The 25,295-nt window shown below is 38.9% G+C and overlaps 1 protein-coding gene across 2 annotated transcripts in view; it reads left to right on the top strand.

Moving 5' to 3' along the window:
- IFT56 (intraflagellar transport 56) overlaps nt 1–25,295 on the top strand; it is a 56,088-nt gene that overhangs the window by 10,834 nt on the left and 19,959 nt on the right. For both annotated transcript variants that reach the window (XM_074901400.1, XM_074901398.1), the window contains 8 exons: nt 4,057–4,106; nt 5,735–5,880; nt 7,176–7,347; nt 7,750–7,824; nt 12,476–12,578; nt 18,777–18,832; nt 20,917–20,970; nt 21,388–21,451. In XM_074901400.1, the coding sequence (XP_074757501.1) occupies nt 4,057–4,106; nt 5,735–5,880; nt 7,176–7,347; nt 7,750–7,824; nt 12,476–12,578; nt 18,777–18,832; nt 20,917–20,970; nt 21,388–21,451 (720 nt within the window). The remainder of the gene's footprint in view (nt 1–4,056; nt 4,107–5,734; nt 5,881–7,175; nt 7,348–7,749; nt 7,825–12,475; nt 12,579–18,776; nt 18,833–20,916; nt 20,971–21,387; nt 21,452–25,295) is intronic.

Raw genomic sequence — 25,295 nt, 5'->3', positions numbered from 1 at the left:
TCAGATAGTTGTCACCAGTGAAAATGTGCAGTTACAAGTGGTCATGGAAAGGTTGCTGGGTTTTCTTTTTCTTTACACTGCATGTTCACCTACATGCAATATTATCTGCTTTCTGCCTGTACTGTATTTCTGGAGAACAGTAGTTCACTAGTTCAGTTTCATGTTAGCTGTGATTTTGAACCAGCAGACTGATATATGGAACTTTCAAAGTGCACAGGTGAAAATATTCATTCATACATATTTAAACTTTAAAAACTACTAACCTTATTTTCTTGTTTTACTTTTTAAAGTATGATGGAAGCTACACAACATGAATAATTTTATGCTTCAATTATATTTAACTTACTCTGCTTAGGCATGACTGAAAAGAAATGTTTATATATTGCAAGTAACTGAACATAGTTGAACTGCCTTTTAAGTATTTTGGTAATGAGAAAATTTCAGTGAGCGTCCTCTGTAAATTTCATTGAAGAAAATTATGAACAGTTGAGCTATTCAAGTGTGTGCAAGCATGAACCTCACTGTTGGACCATGTTTTTTTCCAAACATTTTTCCCATACCTTTGCGTTTTCCCTCCACCAGTGAGACTGTGGTTCTGAGGCACAGAGAGCTTCATTCAGCTACTGTACTCAAGTGAGCAGGGTGTTGTTTTTCAGGGACAGGAGAATAAAGTTTCCTGTGGTCATATTTTCTGTGCTGTCAGGCTAGAGACTTCTCAACACTGTTCCATTCCTACCAGCTCCTGCTGTGTAAGTTTAAGATGTGTTCTACATCTGTTAATGTGTGAAGTGCTGCGATAGCATATGCATTGTATCTGCTAGGTGGGATTTGTTAATGCGGGATGCATAACTAGCATTGCCTTGTACTCTTACGAGAGTGCACAGGTGCCAGATTGTCCATGACTATATTTTATCATCTTCTTACTGCCTGTGGCAGCAATTTCTAGTGCCATTTCTAGTGAGCTTTTTGTTTAATAATTAGTGAAGATAACTGTCTTCACTCTTATTGTGGCTGTTTATTATATTTTAGCGAATACTTCACTAAGTGCCTGTTCAGTGTCAGCACATAAAAATACACAGAAGACTTCTAAGGTCAATATCAACTATGACTTTAGCGCCTGGAACATCAGTCCTGATCATGACAAAAATTCTAGTTTAGGAATATTGGTGCGTTTCCTATCTGGAAAGAGATATAGCCCATCCAGCTACATCATTAATGTCTTCAGCACAAGGTCAATACTAGACCTGGAGCAGGGTCCAGTTTGTTGCCATGCAATATTGTTATCATGTTTGTTATGATCCCTAGATTACTTAGTACTGATTAAAAAAAATAATAAAATGTACAGTCATCTTCTTGAAAAAGTAGTACGGAAAAAGAAGATTTGTGCTTCCTTATGGCATTAATAGATCAGTAACAATGAAATTTGGTAGCAGCAGAGAGTAATAAAAGAACAAGACGAATGTCCTTTAAAAATCACTCTCTCTGAGGCAGTTGTATCACTTCCAGCTCCAGTGATTGACAACAGCTTTATCCAATATTCATAATAAAATTATTTCTGGAAAATAATCTGACCTTCATATATTTCCTTGTCTTCCTTTAAAAATACATTTTGCACTGGGGGAAAAGAAACTGCTGATATTGAATGTTTCTATGGTTCTGCTTACTATACCAACAGGACTACATTTTTTTGGTGTTTACCTCTCTCCTGCTCTGGCTGATGTTAAGTAAAAGTGTCTTATTTTAAAGAATATCAGATGGTTAGTATCATATAATATCTTACAAAGCAGGACATTTTTTCTCCCTCCATATATCCATGCACAACACAAAACTCAGGTTTCATCTTTTGCCTGTTTTTAGGCGTAAAATAATGTGGACTAACCCTCCAGCTTTTGCCAAGAAGTAAATAATGATTTTGATGTCAGATCAGATGCCAGGTTTGCGAGGGCAGCATTGCAGTCATTGGTTGACCCGGGAAACAAGAATTCCTTGGTTTATATTCTTGAGGCAGTACTGCTTGCAAGTCATGATTTTCAGAGTGAAACTAATGCTAAAACCCACTCAAAAAAAAAAAGGCAAAACCTACTCAGAAAAGGAACTTCAGTGTCTTTACCCATATTGCTGTGATCATACAATATGTTATTTTCAGTGTAAATCCCACAATCTGTCCTGCTTGTATTTTTGGAGTATTTGATTACTGAATGTTTTGAATTGTGAAGGGTGGTTGTGGCTGTCTTAAGTTTCACACAAAAGCACATGTGGGGTCCATGTGCAGCCCTTCTAAACTTTTATATTAAAATGTATCAGTTAATGCTGGGGCACATGTGGAGTTACTGCAGTATCATTGCTGACAACATTTTGAAGAACATGCATTTAAATAAAAGTACTCTTCACTTTCTAAGTCAATGGATGAAATAATTTATTCTAGAATATGTTATCCTGTCAGTTATACTACTGCTGCTTATACAATATTGATTGTAGATCAGAAAAACTTTCTGTTCTTTAATAATTAAGCTAATGCGAATTCCCACATATATCCTAAACTGAAGACCATTTAGCTTCTTAACAACTTGATGCTCTGTTAGTAATACCTTTCAAGATGTTGTGGGTTTGTGAGTATGCTCTCATACTGCCTTTGCCTTTTGGGACTCCTCTGTTCTAGCAGTTCTTTAAAGATATATTCACTGTCCTCTTTTTCTAGAAACATGGTTAAATAACACAGCTTGAGAAGGAGGAAAGGGGAGAAATAATTGTTGTACCTATCAGGAGTAGGTGGGCAGCCTTACACTGCCAACCTGATGAGAATGGCCTACATTTTGGCATTGTCCACTGTGTTACAAAGTTTTCCTACTATGTGGAGAAAGAGTAAGAAGTCTGGAAATCTCTCCCTAAATTGCTTTTTAAAAAATAAAAATATAACTTATTACTAGAAAATTCCATCTGGGGCAGGGGGGGAGAGGAAAGAGGTTTTGGTGGTTTGAACCCTCTTTCATGATTTAGGATGTCAGAAGAATTATAGCCTTGTATTACAGGCCATTGCTTTGCTAACTCTGCACTTTTGTGGCCTCATAAACACAGTAAGTAATTCTGTTTTGTAAAGATTCCATGTACGTCCTTTCTGTGGAACATAGGTTGCCAGCTGGTTGGTCTGAGCAAGAATGAGAGTGCTCATTAACAGAGTAGGCTAAAGAAAATACAGGAAACAAGGGAAGTCTTTTTGAAAGATTGCTTGCAGAAGAAATTAATAGCTCTGTTGGACGAGGACCTTTGTCACTCTCAGTGAAGCACAAGGCTCTCTCTAGTGACTTAAAGCTCTACATTTAACAATTTGTGTCATATGGAGTGAGTTAAATGGAATTCCTTAATCCTGCTAGAGCAAGAAATTTAATGAACTTTAGCAGCTCTAGAAAGGAGATGTCTCCCTTAAATCTCTCACCATATCTTAGTTTGAATCTTACCTGCTCTGACAGAAGGATTTTTTCATGCGCCTTTTGTTCCTAAGGACAGAAGAAATATTAGAACTAAGTATAATATAATGTGCATACATAACAAAATGGTAGCAGCAATGGGTTCTTCAATACACTGGAAGTTGACAAGATTCCTAGAATTATAAATCACAACTTACTTCAAATATGACACATCATAGAAGAAGCCTTGACTATGAATTTATCTGTGGCTGCTTTTTGTTTTATAAAAGATGCTGTGCTGTGTGTCACAAAACCCCAGAGGATTATCCAGAAAGCTCAGCAGAGAAATGATGGCACCATTCATAAAAGTTTTAAAGCTTGTGAAAGACAAAGGCCAATGAAAAGTTATTTTCATTAGGGATTTCAAAATAAATGATCAGGGAATGAAGATAGGAAGCGGGAAGGCCTTTAAACTGCTGTAAAATGGGTAGAACGTGCCCCAGGGCATGTCCTGCAAAGGCTATGTCAGTACTGGGGCTAGTTAATGAAAGAATATGGGTGCATCCATGTCTATTGAGAAAAAGAGGTAAAAATAAAAAAGAAGCACTCTGAGTTGTTCTTTGCAGCAATATTTACTGAATTTTCCTTTCAGCACCTAAGAGTCGTCTCCAGAATCGTTTACTCTTTCACCTGGCACATAAGGTATGATGTCTTCTCTTCACTCACGCTTTGTTTTCTTTTCAGTTTGGTAATGTGTAATTTATGCTGGCAACCTATCAGAATAATTAAAATGTCTGTGGTGGCAGGAGAACAAACATTTTCCATAACCACCCCACTGTATTAAAATATGGAGGAGAAAGTAAGTGTGAAAACATGATCTCAGAATAGATGCCCACAGCATGTATCTAAGGAAAGTCTTACCAACGCATTTCACATAAGTCATACAACAGGAACCTGATGGTATTTTGATCATGAGGAACCTGGAACTTGAATAGAATCAGAAATGTATAAGACACTCTTTTTCTTTCAAGTGTACCAAGTTTTTCTAACTTGCAGCTGTCTTATACTTGGCAATTTGACCAAAATGGTCTATATGCTATTACTGTTCCTCCTAAGTCATTCAGTATCCAATAAATAATATTGTTCATAGCATGAAATTGACTTTAATTTCAACAATTAAATGCTTATTTCACCACACATAACTATCGTCCCTTAAATTTGGTTTTGTACCATCTTGTGTTACACATAACAAGTATTATGCTACTGAGAAGATTGAGTTGAAAGTAAGTATAAATCCTGAATGTTAGCTTTGATATCAGATTCTCTTTACTTAAATCTCTGTTAAATTTAAGAAAGAAATCTTTAAACAGTTTTGTAGTAGCACGAGCACTTACAGATGTTTGTGATAGAGAAGTTGAATAATTCCTAGTTGATCTCGTTAGTCTTTGGATATTTGGGGGTTGATGTTATTGTAAAGCCCGTTGCCTTTAGTTCTGTTAAGCAACTTCTCTTGCCTTTGTACTGGAGTATCATTTTGTGACTGGCTTAAAGAGAAAGGAAAATTATTTGAAGAAAACCAAGCAAATAGATGAAAAACAAATACATAAGATAGAATTTTGTGTAAAAAAAATTCAGAATTACTGTTAAATCAGCAGAACCAGCAAAGAGAACCACTGGGGTAAGTGATTTGAGTAGACTAATTAGACGAATAGCCTCAGCTTTACTGGCGTAATACAAATATAACAGGTATGTTTAACTCTGTTCCTTGTTTTTATCCTTGTGTGTGTGTTATGTTCTATGTAGCAATGCTTTTAAAAATAAACCATTTAGTTAAAGAAACTGGAATTTTAAGGGGCTATTGAAAGAGAATTTGTTAGTGCTGTAAAGAAATCTTCTGGAAATTAGTGCTAGTGTGTTAGCAAGTCTTGCATTTTTGTGCTATTTGTAAGAAATAAGATTTGGATCTACAAACAGCAAAATTTCTGCAGGCTCGAGTAATAACAGTCAAATCATGTGTTGCAAAACTCTGTGAAATAATTAATTAATCTCTTCCCTTCTTATCCATCAAGACATGTGACATGTAATTATGTCTAAATCACACCTTAAAGGAAAACATGTTCTTAGTTTTAGCCTCAAATTTATCCAGTTTCGACTGGTCTGCCTCTTTAATGTTTGGCTTTCTCCACTGGTCAAATTATCTTTAAAGTAACAGAGGTTTTCCAGATGTTTAATATGAATCACCTGCTGTTTGCCAGCAAGGACAAAACTAATCCAGCTAATTAAAACATTTTTCTCATTGAACTCTTCTGAGAATGTGTCACACTTTTTAGTTCAGTGATGAGAAGAAACTGATGAGCTCTCACCAGAATCTGCAAGACATTACAGAAGATCAGCTTAGCTTGGCATCTATCCACTACATGCGGTCCCACTACCAAGAAGCTATTGATATCTACAAACGCATTCTTCTTGATAATCGGTGGGCATTCTCTATTCTAAACCTTATTGCAGTGTCTCTGATGCTGTTGGTATTTTAATTCCTTTTAGTTGCTTGGTTTCTAAAAGTAGGAATTTTCCCCAATTACTATGTCCCTTTCCCGCCACAAAATGTGCACAAGTTGCAGCCCCCTCACTTTTGTCTACTGCAAAACATTATTGAAAAATGCATGTTTAAAAAGAAGTCTGCACTCTGTTGCTTTCTTTTAGTGATATTTTCATATAATTCTTTCTGTGATCTTTTTTAATTTTGTTATTTAATTCTGAAATGATATATGGTCTGCTTAGAAAAGACTGCTTAGTCTTTTTCTTTTTTCCCCCTCTGATGGCCAGTCTGGTGACCCTTGCTTGTGGTTACTGACTTCTTCATCTCTTAGCCTTTCTAAGTAGGGTTCAGTTCTTAGGTTTTATGTAGAGACTTCCTTGTATTCCTTTAAGTCTGAAATTCTTTCCATTTCTATTTATCCTGCTATGACACTTGGTAGTTTTTCCTGCATATTCTGCAAGTCCTTAGTTCAGAATTTAACAATGAATAAATTGAATTCTTAAGTGGCTGGCAGTATTGTTTAATCAAATAGAAACTGCTGTCCCAGAATACATAGCAATCTTTTGGCACCTTCTGAATGCTTCAGAGAAGTCCATCATAATGTATGTAAGTATGTCATGTAATGCTTGGGGAAAAGATTTTAACTTCCAAGTCCTGTAGAAGCAATCACTCAAAGCTATATGAGTAACCTTTGTAACAATTATCCTTCTACTTAGTGTTTCCACAAATGTCTGTCTTATTTCTGTGTCTAGTTCTTCTGGCTTGATAGCTTGTAATAGCAAGGATTTTTTTTTTTATTTTTTAAATAATTGTACTTAGTATAAGATAATAAGATCCATTAAAATATCTTCAAAGGTTTATGTGCATATTAAATGTCTTTGCATGTATTGCGTACAAAATCCTATTCTGCCAGGCCAAATACAGTGCTCATGTTCTGTGCATTTCCTTAGTGTGAAGTTGCTACCATTCCCCAGATTTCCAAACCAAAAGTTTTGTAGGTAATTCTTTAAAGCTGCAGTACCTGCCATTGAAAAAACTAATGCAAATCTGCATCTCTGCAATCTTAGTTAACAGCCTAGAGCTCTAAAAGCTCTAAGCATTTCTCAGAAACCCCAATTTTGACGTGCTTGTAAAAGATGTATAGACATGTGAAAGCTTTGTCACTGATTTTAATGTTCTATAGTATAACTATCTGGTGAGATTTAAATGTTCTCTTTAACTCTTTCCTGCAGGGAATACCTGGCTTTGAATGTCTATGTGGCCCTGTGCTATTACAAACTGGATTACTATGATGTATCACAGGAAGTGCTAGCTGTATATCTTCAGCAAGTTCCTGACAGCACCATCGCTCTTAACCTTAAGGCTTGTAACCATTTCCGACTTTACAATGGGAAGGCTGCTGAGGTATCTATTGGACAGCCCTTCGGTTCACCTTTATTTCAAGATTCTGTAGAGGTTTCTTTTCCTTGTTACCTGTCTTAATTAGTAATGTTGATAATGGCCTTTATCTTGTCATAGTGTCCTTCTCTAAGGAATGTCACCTATTTCAGTTTCCCTGGTATTAAGCCATCTGTCTACAAGTGTGCACAGTGTTCTTACAGTTTTCCCAGTCCACTTTTGATCTTTTGTCTATATGTATTATCCAACTGCTAAAAGCATCACATAGAAGTCAAAGGCAAAAATCTTCCAGTTACCCAACACTGATGGAGGTATCTTTCTGTCAGCTTTGGGGCTCATATGAAGCTCCATTTAGGCTTGTGTGCTTTTTGGTGTAGTGTTAAAATTTTGGAATGTATTTAATTCCAGACAGAGCTCAAGAACTTGACGGACAGTGCTTCATCGTCTTTTGAGTTTGGCAAGGAGCTCATTAAGCACAATCTGGTGAGTAATGTATTTTTTGCATCTATTATGAGCTGCGCTCATTTCTAGCTCTTTTCTTGATGATTCATAAAATGAAATATTTTAGGAATGGCAGACCCAATTGAATGTCTGCTGCCATAGAAGTCCCATTTCAGAAATCCTACCTGTAAAATCAATGTGCCGTCAACTGTATTTTTTTCCCTGGAATTTTTCCCTGTCAGTTGTGACAAGAAAATAATAATGCTGTTGCTTTTACACTCAAAGGCATATTAAAATAATTTATGTCCTGTAAGACTACCTTTGCAAGATATTTTGTGGAGCCCAGCCAATAAGGACACCTGCCTGGTTATCCAGGCAGGTAACGATGAGGTGGTAGAGAGAAGTCTTAAGTCATTCAAAAAAGACTTCAGGACACTGGGGTGGCTAATTGAAGTCTCAGGAGCTCAGGTCATGTTTTCATCAATCACTCAGGTGGAAAGGAAAACTACTGAAAGAGTGTGGAAAACATCTGATTAACACATGGCTCAGAGACTGGTGCCGCCATCGGAATTTTGGGTTCTTGGATCATGGTGAGGTTTATAAGGCACCTGGTCTGCTGGCAACAAATGGGACAGGTGGGATGCAGCTGTCCCAGAGGGGGAAAAGGATTCTGGGGCAGGAGTTATCAGGGCTTATTGACAGGGCTATAAACTAGATATGAGGGGGGGTGGGGAGATAACTGGCACTGTTAGGAACAAGCTCAAGGGAAGCGTGCCAAGGCTTGAAGGATGGTGGACTGGTGAGGGCTCTTCCTCTGCCACTTAATTTGAAAGAAGGGAAAGATGTTTAGAAACTGTGGAAGCACCTGAGAAGGGACTGGTAGGGAACTTGGCCCACGCTCACAAAAAGGTGTTGGATTTGTTAGCTCATCTCAAATGCATCTATACCAATGCACGCAGTATGAGCAACAAACAAGGGGAGCTTGAAGCCATGATGCAGCACAAGAACTATGACATAGTAGCTATAACAGATATGTGGTGGGATGCCTCACACAACTGGAGTGCTGCAGTTGATGGCTACAAGCTCTTCAGGAGGGAGGGATAGATAGGGAATGAGAGGTAGTGGAGTGGCCCTGTATGTAAGAGAATGCTATGAAAGCTCAGAAATCAAGTATAGTGAGAACGGGGTTGAGAGTGTTTGGATTAGGTTAAAGTTCAATCAGGCAGATCTTGCTGTGGGAGTCTGCTATAGACGCCCCAACCAAAGCAGTCAGGTGGATGAAGCTTTCTATGAACACTTGAGAGAAATCTCACGGTCACTTGCCATTGTTCTTGTGGGGGACTTAAACCTCCTGGGTATCTGCTGGGATCACAACACAGCAGAGAGGGAACAGTCCAGGAGGTTCCTGGAATGTGTGGAGGATAACTTCCTCACACAGCGGGTGAGTGAGCCAACCAGGGAAGGTGCCTCCTGGACCTGCTGCTTGTGAACAGAGAAGAGCTTGTGGGGGAAGTAAAGGTTGGAGGCCGTCTAGGGTGCAGTGATCATGAGATGATGGAGTTTTGATCCTTGGAGGAACAAAGAGAGGTGTTAGTAGAACTGCCACCTTAGACTTCCGGAGGGAAAACTTTGACCTGTTCAAAAGGCTGATGATCAGAATCCCTTGGGAGGCTGCCCTGAAGGATATGGGAGTCCAGGAAGGCTGGACATACTTCAAGAGCGAAGTCTTAAAGGCACAGGAGCAGGCTGTTCCCGTGTGCTGAAAAACAAGCAGGTGGGGAAGGAGTCTGGCCTGTCTAAACAGGGACCTTTGGCTGGATCTCAAGAACAAAAGGAGAATCTATGACCTTTGGAAGAGGGGCCAGGTCTCTCATGAAGACTATAAAGATGTAGTGAAGTTATGCAGGGAGAACATCAGGAGAGCCAAAGTGCAGCTAGAGCTCAACTTGGCTACAGCTGTTAAAGATAATAAAAAATGTTTCTATAAGTTCGTTAACGGCAGAAGGAGGATTAGGGAAAATCTCCCTCCTTTACTGGATGCAGAGGGAAACATGGTAACTAGAGATGAGGAAAAGGCTGAGGTGCACAATGCCTACTTTGCCTCAGTCTTTAGCAGAGGAACTGGCTGTTCCCTGGACACCCAGCCTCATGAGCTGGGAGATGGGGAGGGGAAGCAGATTGAGGTCAACAAAGTTGAAGAGGAGGTGATCAGAGACCTGCTACACGCCTTGGATGCACACAAGTCTGTGGGACCGGATGGCGTTACACCCAAGGGTGCTGAAAGAGTTGGCAGATGTGCTCGCCAAGGTGCTGTCCATGATTTACCTGAAGTCATGGCTAACTGGGGAGGTCCCACTGGAATTGAGGGTGGCAAATGTAACACACATCTACAAGAAATGCAGAAAGGACGATCCACGAAACTATAGACCTGTCAGTCTGACCTTGGAGCCAGGGAAGGTCATGGATCAGGTCATCTTGAGTGCCATTAAAAGTCATATAATGGACAACCAGGGGATCAGGCCCAGTCAGCATGGGTTTATGAAAGGCAGGTCCTGCCTGACAAACCTGATCTCCTTCTATGACAGGGTGACCTACTTATTGGATGAGAGAAAAGCTGTGGATATTGTCTACCTGGATTTTTGAAAAGCATTTGACACAGTTCCCCATAGAATTCTCATAGAAAAACTGGCCACTCATGGCCTGGATGAGCGTGCGGTCTGCTGGATCAAGCACTGCCTGGATGGACGGTCCCAGAGAGCGGTGGTCAATGGAGCTAAATCCAGCTGGTGGCCGGTCACAAGTGGTGTTCTTCAGGGCTCAGTGTTGGGACCATTTCTGTTCAACATCTTTATTGATGATTGTGATAAGGACATAGAGTGTATCGTCAGTAAATTCGCAGATGACACCAAGTTAAGCGGGAGTGTCGATCTGCATGAGGATAGGGAGGCTCTGCAGAGAGACTTGGATAGATTGGATCGGTGGGCCAACGTTAATGGGATGAGCTTCAACAAGACCAAGTGCCAGGTCCTGCACGTGGGCCACAGCAACCCCCTGCATGGCTACAGGCTTGGGGAGGTGTGTCTGGAGAGCTGTCTGGAAGAACGAGATCTCGGGGTTCTAATTGACAAGCATCTGAACCTAAGCCAGCAGTGTGCCCAGGTGGCCAAGAAAGCCAACGGCATCCTGGCTTGTATTAGAAATAGTGTGACCAGCAGAAGCAGGGAGGGGATAGTCCCCCTGTACTCTGCACTGGTGAGGCCACACCTGGAGTATTGTGTCCAGTTTTGGGCACCTCAATATGAGAGAGATATCGAGGTGCTGGAGCGAGTGCAGAGGAGGGCAACGAAGCTGGTGAAGGGCCTGGAGAATAAATCCTGTGAGGAGCGATTGAAGGAGCTTTGACTGAGGAAGAGAAGGCTGAGGGGAGACCTCATTACTCTCTATGGCTTTATAGGAAAGGACGTTGTAGAGAGGTTGGTGCTGGTCTCTTCTCAGAGGTGACTGGTGACAGAGCAAGGGGGAACAGCTTTAAATTGCAACGGGGGAGGTTCAGACTGGACATTAGGAAAAAAATTTTCACAGAAAGAGTGGTCAGACAGTGGAATAGGCTGCCCAGGGAGGTGGTGTTGTCACCATCCCTGGATGTCTTTAAGGGTCATTTAGATGAGATGTTGGGGGATATGGTGTAGAGGAGAAATTTGTAGAGTAGGGCTGATGTTTGGACTCAATGATCCCAAGGGTCTTTTCCAACCTGAATGATTCTATGTTTTTTATGATTCTATGACACTAAAAACAAGTCAGAATGCATGACCCTGAACTCTTATTTAGTGCAACAGTATGAGCAGAATTAAGATAACTTGGGAAAATGGTCTTCATCCAAAATGTACTTAACAAGGAGCTTGTAGGGGAAAAGATGCTGATAAAGGCCAACATACTTGTATGTTCTGCAGTAAGAGAGTTACTAGTCACCTGTTAATTTTCCCTTCAGTATTACTACTTTGCTGCACAACTGGTAACAGTAGATTGCTCTTTCTTAATGATGTGCAGTTACTTGCTTTGTTGTTTTTCAAGAGCAGTTACAACACCCTAATGCTTTTTTTCCCCAAGAGTTAAAACTGCTTTCAAACTGGACTTCTTTAGGTTAATATTATCTATTTTGAACTTGGTCTTTTTGCCAGTGGTTTGTTGAATTGGTATGTTAGGTTTTGTTGGAGTAACTGTCATGTGAAACTGAATTATAAAGATTTGACTGCTCCTGATCATTTTTGGCTCTTGTGGCATTCTAAATAAATGTAGAGTTGTTAGCCTAATTTTTGCATATGAGTACATCATAAGCAAATTGTAATTCAATGTGTACCCCTTACCCTTTTCTCAGACCATATTATTCTTTAAAATCTTTGATATATAATGTATCACTGCTTTGAGATGCTAAAAGCTGAAATAAATTAATCTTTACTGATGGATTAAATACTTTATATTCGTCAGAATATAGATAAGTAGATAATATAGATAATATAGAAAAGACTGTCATGTGTTGTAATTCTATAGTTATATTAAAGCAGGGATTATGCTAATGCCAGTACCACTGACCTTTTCCTACTGTTAATTAGGAATTTAAGGATTAATTTCCTTCAATTAAGAGATCCTAGACAAGATTTTGATACAGTTATCAATACGCTGCTTTTCTCTGTAGGTGGTGTTCCGAGGAGGAGAAGGGGCTTTGCAGGTCCTGCCTCCTCTGGTTGATGTTATTCCTGAGGCAAGACTGAATCTTGTGATTTACTACCTCCGCCAAGGTAAATACACACCTTCCTCTGGCTGTTTCATACTGTTACCCGAAAAGCGGATTTGTGCCCGGCGTGCAATAGCCCAATCTTAACACACTCAGGAGAGATACGGTATTTACTCAGGCCTGGCTGCTTGATGGACTTTTCCGCAAATCAAGCACACCAACAGCAGGTTTTCATGCTCCTTTTGTACACAGAAATCAGAAGTTAGTACTTTTCTATACACACCTGTGACCAAACTTTATCGACACCAATGTGATGTAGATGAGCAGACACTTATTAACGGCCGGGTCCGCAGGGGAGTCGTCTCACCAATAGCACACACCTAACTCATGTAGCATGCTGATTGTATAGGTTACAGTAACAGATAATAAACAAGTTCTAATACATAAACATCATAATTCCTGTAACTCATTTTCTTAATCCCACCCGTTTCCGGTCATACGCACTTTGTCTTTAGATTGAGTTGAAGAGCTGTTTTACAACCACTACGGACCTCTGACTCAAAAGAAAGACCCTTCAATATCCTTGTCTCAAGGACTTTGGCTCACATTACAGTTTTAACGTGCTTCAAGGTCCCTTCACAATGTATCCCTTAGAACATCCTGGTCGACAGGCCAATAAATCGTCCTTACCAAACAGCCTAACAATAGTACCTGGTCAGGAATCTTATGCCTTGGATAGAAATCTGGTTAATGATTATTACCAGCCTACGAGGCCTTAGTCTGGGGCTTTACGAAGGATTTGTAGCAGCATGACTGGTTGTATGGTTATTGTAAACATGGCACTTCACCCTTATTTAAACTAAATACTGTATTTCTATGGCTACTTAAAATACAACTATCTTTTTCTATTATAAAACCAATACTCTTGTAAAATTCCATTTAGTTGATTAGGCCTAATTATTCCTTATTTAAACTAAATCACCAAAAATCATTATAATCAGCTCGGGTTAATAACAAATCACTAACACACCTATTAGATACTGATTAGTTAGTGATTATCATACAATTATAATGCCAGTCAGAGAGGGACCTGGGAATATTGATTGACAGCTGGCTGAACAGGAGCCAGCAGTGTGCCCAGGTGGCCAAGAAGGCCAATGGCATCCTGGCTTGTGTCAGCAATAGTGTGGCCGGCAGGGACAGGGAAGGGATCTTACCCCTGTACTTGGCGCTGGTGAGGCCGCACCTTGAATACTGTGTTCAGTTTTGGGCCCCTCACTACAAAAAGGACATAGAGTTATGTCCAGAGAAAGGCTACAAAGCTGGTGCAGGGTCTGGAGCACATATCCTGTGAGGAGCAGCTGAGGGAACTGGGTGTGTTTAGTCTAGAGAAGAAGAGGCTGAGGGGAGACCTTATCACCCTCTACAGCTACCTGAAAGGAAGCTGCAGAGAGCTGGGTTTGAGCCTCTTTAGCCTAGTAGAAAGTGACAGGACAAGAGGGAATGGCCTCAAGTTGCACCAGGGAAAGTTCAGACTAGATATTGGGAAGCATTTCTTTACAGAACAGGTTGTTAGGCATTGGAATGGGCTGCCCAGGGAGGTGGTAGAGTCCCCATCCCTGGAGGTGTTCAAGAGTAGGGTCGATTTGGAGCTTAAGGATGTGCTGTAGTTCGGAACTGTGCTAGGTGAACGGTTGAACTAGATGATCTCCAGGGTCCTTTCCAACCTAGATGATTCTGTGATTCTGTGAATACGACTTACCTAGTGCTTCTAATACTGTGTATGCTCAGGGGAAGGGTCATAACCTGGGCAGGGATCTTTTTGACCTAGGGGTGTGGTTTTTAGTATTATAATGAAAGCAGTTCTCTTTAAGGACACTCAAATGTTAGTTTCATTGCCAAGTTAAGTAAGCGAATAGTCACTTTGCCAAGTTGTCAAATACTTCATCCTCAAAACAATCCTAGACATTGTCTTTACGATCCAGGATGTTCTACCTATTTTTTGAGATCTGGAGATTGAAGCTTGTTCTTCTTGCTTGACCTGGCAATTGTTGCCAGATGGTAACTATAGCTACTAGCATAATTATTAACCATGGCTACTAGCAAATGTGAAGTGTACTGTATCAATACCTTCAGGGATGACATTCATTCACCCAATCTCAACTGACTATTCATTGAAATGGTTTCTTTTCTTTGCAGTAAAACTTGGTTTATTTTGTTTTCTGTTCCTCTGGAAAATAGTGATGTACGAGTTCACATGGCTTGCAGACAAGAGCTTTAATTGTGTGTAGTCAAATGACTCCACTTAAGCAGAGTGTTAGAGGTTCTTGGGTTGTGAGAGATGACTTTGGGGATGGTGGTGTTTATATGTTTATAGTGAGAGGACCTCTCTCCTGCCTGAGTATGTGAGAATGGTAGGCATATGTCCTGTAAAGGCAAGGATGACTATTTCTGTAAATACAGCACAAACAGAATGTGAGCCAAAATGACAGTGACAAGGCTACAGTTTGGGAACAAGACATTTCATTCCAGATCTACTTTACAGCTCTTAAAGAATGCAGGTAGGTAGCCAGAATCAGTGGGAAGGATTTGCTGCTTTTTTCTCTCTGTAATTGACCAACTCCTTTGAATTTTACCTGAGTTTAGTTTCAAAGCCATTCCTATTCTCCCATTGTGTTCCTTTATTCAACAGTAGGTTGACTGTCTGAGTGATGAGTAGCTGTTAATTGCAGTCATCTAATATAAGGTGATGAGATGATTGCTTTTCCATCCACTGCTTTCTTGTAAGCCTTGTATTTTTTCACTTTTTAAAGGCGACAAAATATGTTTAGATGACCAGAGAATCTGAAAGCAGAAAAATGTCTTTTCTTACTTTTTAAATAAAGTCCATGCCTGCAATTTTTTTCCAAAATGTTGAAAAGTTACCAGGAAAAATGGAGATATATTCTGCTGACAGAAGTAAATCATACCAACTTTATATTCTTTGGATCTCAGTGAGTTCATCCGAGAATCTGAGCACCCGTAAACACAGTACATTAAAAAAGCTTTGTGAGCTTTTTATAGTGTGATTGACTTGGAGTTCAGATACTGATACTGAGTAACATCTTTATGATTTGTAATGAACAAGACTGGTGAGATTTAATCTTTGGTGCTCAGTTTTATCCAGGACTGCTTCTTTTGTCTGCATGTACAATTGAAACACTGCCCCATCTTTTCAGTTCAACTCAGACTGTGACAAATTTTGGTATATCTCACTACTGATGACCATTAGTGGTTATATAAATTCTTATTGTGTCTGATACCATGCAATAAAATCTCATTAATCTGATTTTGTTAATCTGCAAACATCAGTCTTCACAAAATATGGCAATTCTATCCCTATTTTATATTATTTGATACTAGAGAATGACAGTATTTACATTTCATATGAGATTATTTACATTTCATCATGGCTGTAAAATAGGTATACATTCTCAAGTAAATTCAAAGTGTCACAATTGTATATTATTAAATGTATATTATTGCTTGCCTTATATTGCATAAATTTATAGAGTTTTAGGTAAATAACAGAATCACATTATTACTGAGAAGGGACATCTGGAGATCTCAGCACAACATTTTATTCATTTTATTGACATTTATTAATTGATTATATTCTTTTTATTTATTAACATTTTATTCATTTTATTAACATTTATTAGTTTTATTAACATTTTATTCAAGGCAGGTCCAATTAGATCAGGTTGCTTAGAGCCCTCTCCTGGTGGGCCTCTAGTCAGAACTTCCTCTGTTCCACCTTATGTCCACTGCTTTTCATCTCACCCTATGGAATCTGTCTCCATCTTCTCTGTACCCTCCCATTAGTTAGTTGTAAACAATGGTAAGATCTCCCTTGGGCCTTCTCCTCTGAAAGGTAAGCAAATACAGTTCTCTCAATCTCTTCTCAGCTCCCTGCCTGCCTTGGGAGCCCTCAGGTGGGGCTCACTCCAGTATTTCAATGTCTGTTTTGATCAAAGGATCCCCACACTGGACACAAGACTCCAGGTGCAATCTCACAAGTGCCAAATAGAGAAGATACCCTTGCCCTGATGGCTACATTCCTGTTGATATGATCCGGTGTGCAGTTGGCATCCTTTGATGCAAGGGTGCACTGTCTGTCAGGACCCCCAGGTTGCCTTTTAGTGAGTCAGCCCCCACCATCTCGTTGCTTAGGGTTGTTTCAAACCAAGCAAGATGCAGGACTTGCATTTTATCTCCACTGAATTTCATGAGATTTCTTTCAGCCTTCAGACGATTTTTTCTTTTTAGCCTGTTGAGCTTCTTAATAGCTGGGAGCTTTCTCCCCAGTCTTTTATCATCTGCAAACTTGCAGACAGTACTCCCTATCCTATCATCTGGGTCATTAATATAAGACCTTCAACAGTATCAGTCCTTGGGAGATTCAACTAGTAATGAACCACCAGTTGGATTTTGTACAACTGATCACTGTCCTTTGGTCATACCATCCCCTTATCATCTTACTTAGCCAGTCCTATGTCTCAAGTTTGGCTATGGAAGGTGTAAGAGACCTTGTCAAAGATCTTGCTAAAGTCAAGGTATACAGCATCCACTACTATCCCCTTATCCATATAACCAGTCATACATTGGGTCACTCAGTACAATTTGGCATTGGTAAATCTATGCCTGCTGTTCTCAGCCACCTTTCTGCCTAGCATTATTGTTGCCAATATGATTATAGGGAATACGGTACTATTACCAATTGTCTTGGCAACTAATATTGTTAATATATATTTCGAATTAAGTTCTACTTACACAGAAACAAAGTACATCTCCTGCATCATTTAAAAATCAGTCTTGTTTACTCATTTGATGTCAACTTTGCAGTAATTTTTATTAGTTAGGTTCTGTTCTTCACTTTGATATGCAAATGAGCTGCATACTGATAAAGGAGGCCGAGGGGGGTGAGGATTAAAATCTCTTTCCTGGTTAGGCTAAATTTCCATTTTAAAGTCTTGCTAGTGTTAGCAGCATCCGTTAAGAATGTGAGAAATCATTACTTCAAATGGTAACAGCTTTCTCCAAAATTTACAAGGTCTCCAGTAAACATAGACTTGTGTTAAAACAGGCTCTGAACTGGAGTGACTGAAGCACAAATATGCATCCCATTTTCTTCAGCTCTTAAGTTAGTAACTTCTAGCAGGGTTTGGGGCCAGGTATCCAGTCATAATCTGCTCCAGTGAGATTTGCTAGAGGCTTCTGTTGGAGTCAAAGAGCATAGTTCTGTGTTGATGGTCTACAGTGCTGAAAATAAGAGCTGCTGTCATTTTTGTGGTGGCGATCAGAGCTAGTAAAAAATTACAAAAACCCTTTTTTTAAAAAAAAAAAAAAGTTATGACTTTTGGATAGTCTAGTACCTTATGCTGACTTACTACATGACTGGTCAAGGGAATGGGTGGGAGAGTGGAGGGGTTAGACGGGAGCCTGGCAGCTCCAATGCATATTGCCTTAAGTCACCGTGGAGTACTCTCCCCACAGTGTATGTATGGTATGTACTAGCAACAAAAAAGTTTTATTTGATAAGGCTTGTTCTTGTGAGCAGCTGGTATAATGCTGTGTTAACAAACTTTTGCCAGTAAAAAGGGCATCTTCACTAGGCTGGTGTATGAGGCTGACCATAGTGCCAATGTCTTTTTTTGACTTAGGTAAAGTTTAGGATCTCTTCACTTTTCTTATTTCTTGTGTAGGTAGGAAGTTGTTTATTGAATTCAAACTTTACATTTAAGCTTCTACACTAGTAGTGCTTTTTGCTTTTTAGAATTGGGATCAGGTAAGAGCTGCTGGACAGATTTTGAAATATCGATAAGGAAAAGATGAAGTTTCTCTTCAGAATCATGTTACCCTATCCTCTTTGAGGGGTAAATAAGTATAAGAGAAAAAGACGGGAAGATGATGAATTTATTATGTTGACCTTGTACTGTTGAGAAGGCAACCACTGGATTATGAACAAGGGGGCCAAGTCATCTCTACTAGGAAAATTGTAGTAATAAAGAAGCTATTACTCACTCCATGTTTGTTATTTGAGTTCTAGAAAACCATCACCATTGTAATATAAATTCACAATGATTTATAGTTACCTTTCTCCTCCTGTCTAGATGCTTTATTTCTTAGTCTATGGCTGTTGGGAAATGTTGTAGAGGATGAGTGACTTGTTCTAATACAGTCTGCTATGAGTTGTCATGCATTCTAATGTCTGGTATTTCAGATGATGTGCAGGAGGCTTATAACCTGATTAAAGACCTGGAACCTACAGCTCCACAGGTAATTGGAAACTGATGTCATGGTACATAAAAGCAGAGGTTATAAACTAATGTGTAATCTGCCACATACAAAACTGGTATCCTGAAGACAGCTTGTCGCATTCCCACTCTTAAAACTCTGGTGTTTTCTATCCTTTTATCAACAAGACTTAATGTGCATGCATAAATTATGATATATGTGCATATATGAGTATTTAGCATGTTTATTACTGTACCACCTGGGGTCAACTAATGTTGGGAGATAATGGACATGTGAGCAATCCTACACATGTGCACGCCTCGACAAGGACATAGAACAAAGAACTCAGCAACCAACTCCAGGAGATGGGTTGGGTGGAGAAAGACATTTGAGTGTGGTGCTTATTAACAAATCTGGAGAAGGCTTGAAGCGCGTGGACAAAGCTAACTGTCCAATCATAAGGATTGCACCGTGTACTGTTCACGTGCACAGGAGAAACCTATAAAAGGGCTTGCTTACCTTCAATAAATTGGCATTGGTTGATCATACTGGTCGTGTGCGTGTCCGTATCTCCCGCAAACTAAGAATGCAGCTCTGTTGTATGCAGACTTGATTCTGTGGAGCTGACCATTAGTGTGTAGATAAAAGCCCTCTTCAAACACCTACATGTCACTTCTGCCCTGGTGATGGTTACCATCCATCAGATCTGCTAGTCCACATGCTCATGTGGTTTGTACTGAAGCCATTTCAATAAAAATGAGCTAGATTAGATTAATCAGTTTAAATAATAGGTCTTTTCTAATCCCATCTCATTTTGGCTGCAGTGAGTGAAAACTGCAGTGTCCCTTGACTGCTACTGTAATTTTCTTTTGTGGCTGTTCCAACATCTCTAGTCTCTGATTTATTCCTCTTTGCAGTTTATTTTCCAAAGGTCACATAGCTGGGCATGAAAGGGACCTTTCATGAGACTGTGTGAGGATTAGATGGAGAGAGGGAAAAGGAAAACCTCAAGAACATAGATCTGATGATTCTGTTTTGAAGAGTGTCTTCTGCTGTTGTTTTTCTCTTCTCCTTGTGTTTTTCAGTATAACAAGACTTACTTGAACAGTTTCCTGCAGTATTGATCCTTTAGCCTCCATTTCCTCATATACGTGCCTAATATAAATAACAGTATAATTTTTGATCACATTTTGAAATTAGAATCTTTGTGCTTTTTTTCCATTTTTCTCACTCACACTTGGTAGGAACTCCCCACAAAGACTCACAAAGCTGCTTGTATATCCTCCTTCAGTTATTCTCCAATTTCTTTGTCGTGATGTCTGTAGGATAATAATTTGGCATCTATAAGAGACTTTGTGTGCTAAAATGATTACTTGGCATGCTGGCTAGTACACTCAGATTATTTCCTTACACTCCATTGCTGATCTGTGTAAATGTCTCTTTTTCTGTGTTAACATCTGTGACAGGGCTGCCCAGGTTTATTAGGAGTACATAGTAAAACAGGTTTATAGTTACAACTCTTAATTGTCAGATTTGAATAAGACAAATGAGTCTGTTGCATGCTGAGAAAATCTTTCTCAGAGAAGAATTAAATTATAGTTGTGTCTCATAGTAGAGATTACAGGGTACTCTACTGCGTAGAGTAAGATGACCACAGAGTGCAAACCTCTTGATATTTTTGCCTAGATGAGAAACACCATGCATTTTGGAGCAAGGATGTTAGTGGTTATGGTTAACTGAAGTGCATACTTGAAGTGGGATCTGTGCATTAATATAACAACATTGCACTTGATTATTGGTCATATGGTGGTGAAGAGGGCAAGATAGTGTGTTATGGTGTTCCTTCTAGTGCATTGTCTTTGAGCACAAGACTTACCAGAAAACACACCACCCCTTTACCACGCACATATTTATCAGAAGTGACTACCTAGCAAGTAGAATGGATTTTTGGGGGTAACTTTGTACTACTGTGTTGAAGCACTATCATAATATCACAGTAACCAGCTACCTATTAAACTGAGTTGTGATAGACTTGAATTTAGGAAAAAAATAATGTACTCGTAGGCTTTTACATGTCTCCTGAAATCTTCACCTTGTCTTCTCTGATCCTTTTTGGTTTTTTTCAGGAGTACATCCTCAAAGGAGTGGTAAATGCAGCACTTGGACAAGAAATGGGCTCGGTGAGTGAAGCCTGTGAGGTTCTCCAGGTTCTCCAACAGCAGAATGTGAACAGATCTGTAGGAATGGAGTGAAAGAGGCAGTCATTTCTCATTTAGATTGCATGATCTCTGAGTCTCTTAATCTTCTTCTGTACAGTACTCAGTCTAGAATGAGTGAAATGCAAGTCTCTGTTGCTAGTCCTGACAATAAATCAAGCTGAATTGGGCTTCTCTGTCCTGTTTCCAAAAAACCTGTTTGCTTTCTACAGTGTTCTTGTGTATCTAGGCACATAGTGGCACATTTACCTTTTCTGGTTTTAATGCAGCTCTGGTTTGTCTGTTAGTTGCTCCCCATCTGTTCCTCAGAGCATATCTTCACCGTGTAGTATAGCATCAACTCTGGAACTCATGTTGGATTTTTTTTTTTTCCTCTCCCAGAGAGACCATCTGAAAATTGCTCAGCAATTCTTCCGGTTTGTGGGTGAATCAGCCAGTGAATGTGGTATGTTTAAAATGTTCTTTCTCCATTATGTAATCCTTCTTTACAATATCCAAATATATACCATCATATCTTTAACTGCTGACTGTTAGCATGACTCTTGACAGGCATTTTGTTGCTATAGTATGAGTAACAGAAAATCTAGTTTATAGTCTAAAACAAATTTGCAAGTTTAAATTAGAAGGCTCAATTGATTCCAAACTTTATTATATGAAAAGAGGTTATACTGCCAACTGCTAGTCTTCACTGATAGATGCTGTGGCAGCTTGCCTTAGCTAATAATCTCCATTATAGAAACAAAAGACAACAGCCTCATTAGATGAAATGTGTGGCTGAAACCTCACAGGTACAAATCTAGGACTGCTAATGAAAGCCTATTGAGTGTGTACAGTCCTAGCACCAAGTGTGTCCTGGAACTTAGGGTGTTAAAAACGTAGAGAGGAATTTGGCTACAAGAGAGAAATGGAGTCTCTGGGACTAACTCATTGATTGAATCAAAAACCCCCAACATTATAAAACCCAACAAAAAAATCAATATATTTCTAATATTTGCTTTTACTTACTCAATAATAGACCAAAACAAGTCTTTGTCTTCGCTTCCTCTTGTCAAAGTAAAACAAAAAATCCCAAATCAAAAAAGCCAGTAGCTGGAACACAGAAATTCAGCTGAAATGGGGCTTCCCAGTTTTCTTTCTAGGCATTTGTCACTAGAACTACTTTTTTCAGGTGGGTAACTTATGCATGTTTACAGTGAAGACAGTTCATGGTCCTCAGAGACAGAATGCTGTCTCCTGTGTCCACTGTGACTAAAGAGAAGGAGCTCAAGAGACAAGAGCAGCAGCACTGATGAAACTTTTAGAAATACTGTTGAGCCATTCTGTTGCCCTTGAAACCCTCATGCTGTTGAAATTGTGCAGCAGAGAGCTTCACATTGGAAGGCTGGAAGTGATTCCATTGATGAGGTTTCCCTAACACATTCCTTTTGCATTGAGGCTATCTTTTGAAGTTGGAATCCCAGCTAACAGAAAGAAGCAATGTGAACTGTAGTAGTGGAGGACTCGGTTAGTGGGCATATAGTTAATTGGGTTTGTGATGTAAAGTGAAGTCACAGGGTGACTGGTGGTAGACTTCTTAATGCCCATAACAGTCATGCAGGTGTGATGAGTGACCATAGCACACATGGATAAAAATAATACAGAGATAATCAGAGAAAAGTTATCCTGAAATGATGTGTAGTGAAGATATAGCCCAAAACCAAAATTTAAATTGTTAGGAAGCTAGAAGACTTAATTTTACTGTGAAATATTTTTAAACCCATATGCAAAAGAAGATAGAGAGGCTGAGACTTGAGGTATGGATGAGGGAAAAAAAAAAAGGGAGGGTGAACAGAAATGTAGTCCAATTAGAAAGGTGGGTTAATTGAAAAAAATGAGCCTATGGGAAGGATTGGTTCCAACTAAAGGTAAATGGAAACATTAGTACTGCAAGCACGTTACATTCTTGGTACTTCCATGTAAGACTGCTTTGTCATCTTTTTAAAAACTTGTGGGAGAAGGCTGATACACAGAAGAGCACACAGTTCAGGGTAACTCCTTTAAAGGTAAAATAATGTGAGGGTTTTTTTGTATCCTCAAATGAAGGACAAGTAGAGGTCAATAAACTGTAGGTAAGAAATAGAAGTGGTAAAGAGTTAAATTTAGATAGAACATAACAAAAAGCAAACACATGAAGACCAAATATGTAAGTGTTTTTATACAAATATTAGATGATTTACAAGAAGATGAATAAAGTGGAACACCTGGTTTTAGAAGAGGAAGCTATAAGCCTAAACCATTTTTTTAAATGTGATAGGAGGAAGGTAACATGTATTTATTACAGGATATTGTTCATATTTAATTTATAATGGGATATTACTAAATAGGTGGTGCCAGTGGAGAAATGGTTCTAAACATTATAGAAACCTTCTCTCAAAAAATTATCTTTTCTTTATCAGTGAATAACATAAAATTGTTTTAAATTACATGCTCAGATAGGAGACTCATCATATTGAGGCTAAATTATTCACCAGCCAGCCTGGATGGGAACAGTGACTGGCATATTAAAGAGGTTAGAGATTTTATATAGAAAGATAATGAAATAATAGTTGGAGAATTCTATTCTGCCCCTATTGACCTAGTAAATGCAGTGACATGATATGATATAGAGAATGAATTTTTAAATGCTAAGTTTTCATCTTAGAACACATAAGTGAACAGTTGACTCTAGACCAATAGAGAGATTACACAGAACCTCATTTGAAAGTTTATTATGAAAATCCAGTTTAGTTACCATGATCTGAGTGTGATCCGAGTATAATCAAATTCAAAATCCATGTGTTAGCAAATACCTCAAAAAAAATTTCCACAGTACTCATTTCAAGAAAGGAAGCTACACAATAACCTTTCACATTTCTAACAGAAAATTTTCAGTGAAGTAGCAGTGAAAAGGATAAAATGCACCTGATTTGAACACTTGAAAGAACCTTTTGTTTCTTTAAAGAAAGGGCTTGTATTCATAATTAATGAGCTATAGGAGACAAATAATGGCATGACTAGGTTTGCTAATGTTACAAAATTACCCATAGTAGGAAAAATGAAAGCTTCCACAATGATGAAAGCTGTGGAAGAATATATGAGGCTGGGTAATAATATGCAAATTAAATTTAGCTTTGATAAATGCAAAGCAGTACATGGAGCAGGGGGCGGGGGGAAACCCTTAAAATACATTTGCAAAATTATCAGAAAAGTTAGAGACAATCTTAGGAATTGATGAGGAAAGAACAAAATAAAAATAATGACTGGGTCATTGTATACAGATGTAGTTCCCTTTCTTGAATACTGTCTGGAGTTCTGGTTCTTACATTTAAAAAAAAAAAAATGTTAGAACAAGAAAGGGAACAATAAAGTCAGCACGGATGATTGGAGAAAGGGTATAGTTTGTTGAACAAGGAGAGATTAAATGAAGGAGGATACATGGCCTGGAAAATGATGACTGAGTTTGGTTATGTTCCAATACATACAGAACATCATAAATGACAAGGAGAAGAGGAATAGAGAAGAATTAGTTATTGTACCATACAAAAAACCAAGGATCATTGACATAAGTCATCATAGAAGACAACTAAAACAAACAGCACAAATTACTTTTTCACATAACACAACTTACTTGATACAGAATCTTGCAAGAACCAGAAGGTATAAAGAAATCTGTAGAAGAAAAGTCCACTGGCTGTTTAACACAAATTTTTCAGTGATGATTAGGAAGTCCTCAGTGCAGATTGTTGGAAGCTGTGAGAAACATCAAAGAAAGTGGCATTACATACTACGGCATGTCTTATATGTGAAATCAGAATATATTATTTCTATAGCTGAATATTCTTACTCAGCAAGTTTCTGAACCAGATGGACTTTGCATCCAATATGATAATTTTTATGTTCTTATGTAACGTAGCATATTAGCCACAATGTTGTATATTTGTGGTCATTTTTGATCTGCTGCCTTTGTTTTGCTGGATCTAGAATGAAGAACAGAATTCTTGCTGTTTGTATACTTGGGCTTTTGCTAAGTAGCCAGCCGTGCTATTCAACCATGTAAGTCATGCTGCAAACACTTCCCACTGGGCCAATCCATGCAAGGAGCTAGTACCACTAGATTGTCTGTTTAAGATCTTTATCAGGTTACTTAGCTGCTTTGCAAATTTGTACTGCAAAAGTAGGTTGTGTTTGCTAGAGTGAGAAAATTATATGCTGTGTTTTTGCTCACAACTGGGCCTACAAGGCTCCTGATTTTAATGTGGATTATCAAAAAT

The sequence above is a fragment of the Athene noctua genome, chromosome 3 (assembly GCF_965140245.1).
Source record: "Athene noctua chromosome 3, bAthNoc1.hap1.1, whole genome shotgun sequence".
In the NCBI taxonomy this organism is placed as follows: domain Eukaryota; kingdom Metazoa; phylum Chordata; class Aves; order Strigiformes; family Strigidae; genus Athene; species Athene noctua.
This window is presented reverse-complemented; position numbering and strand designations above follow the sequence as displayed.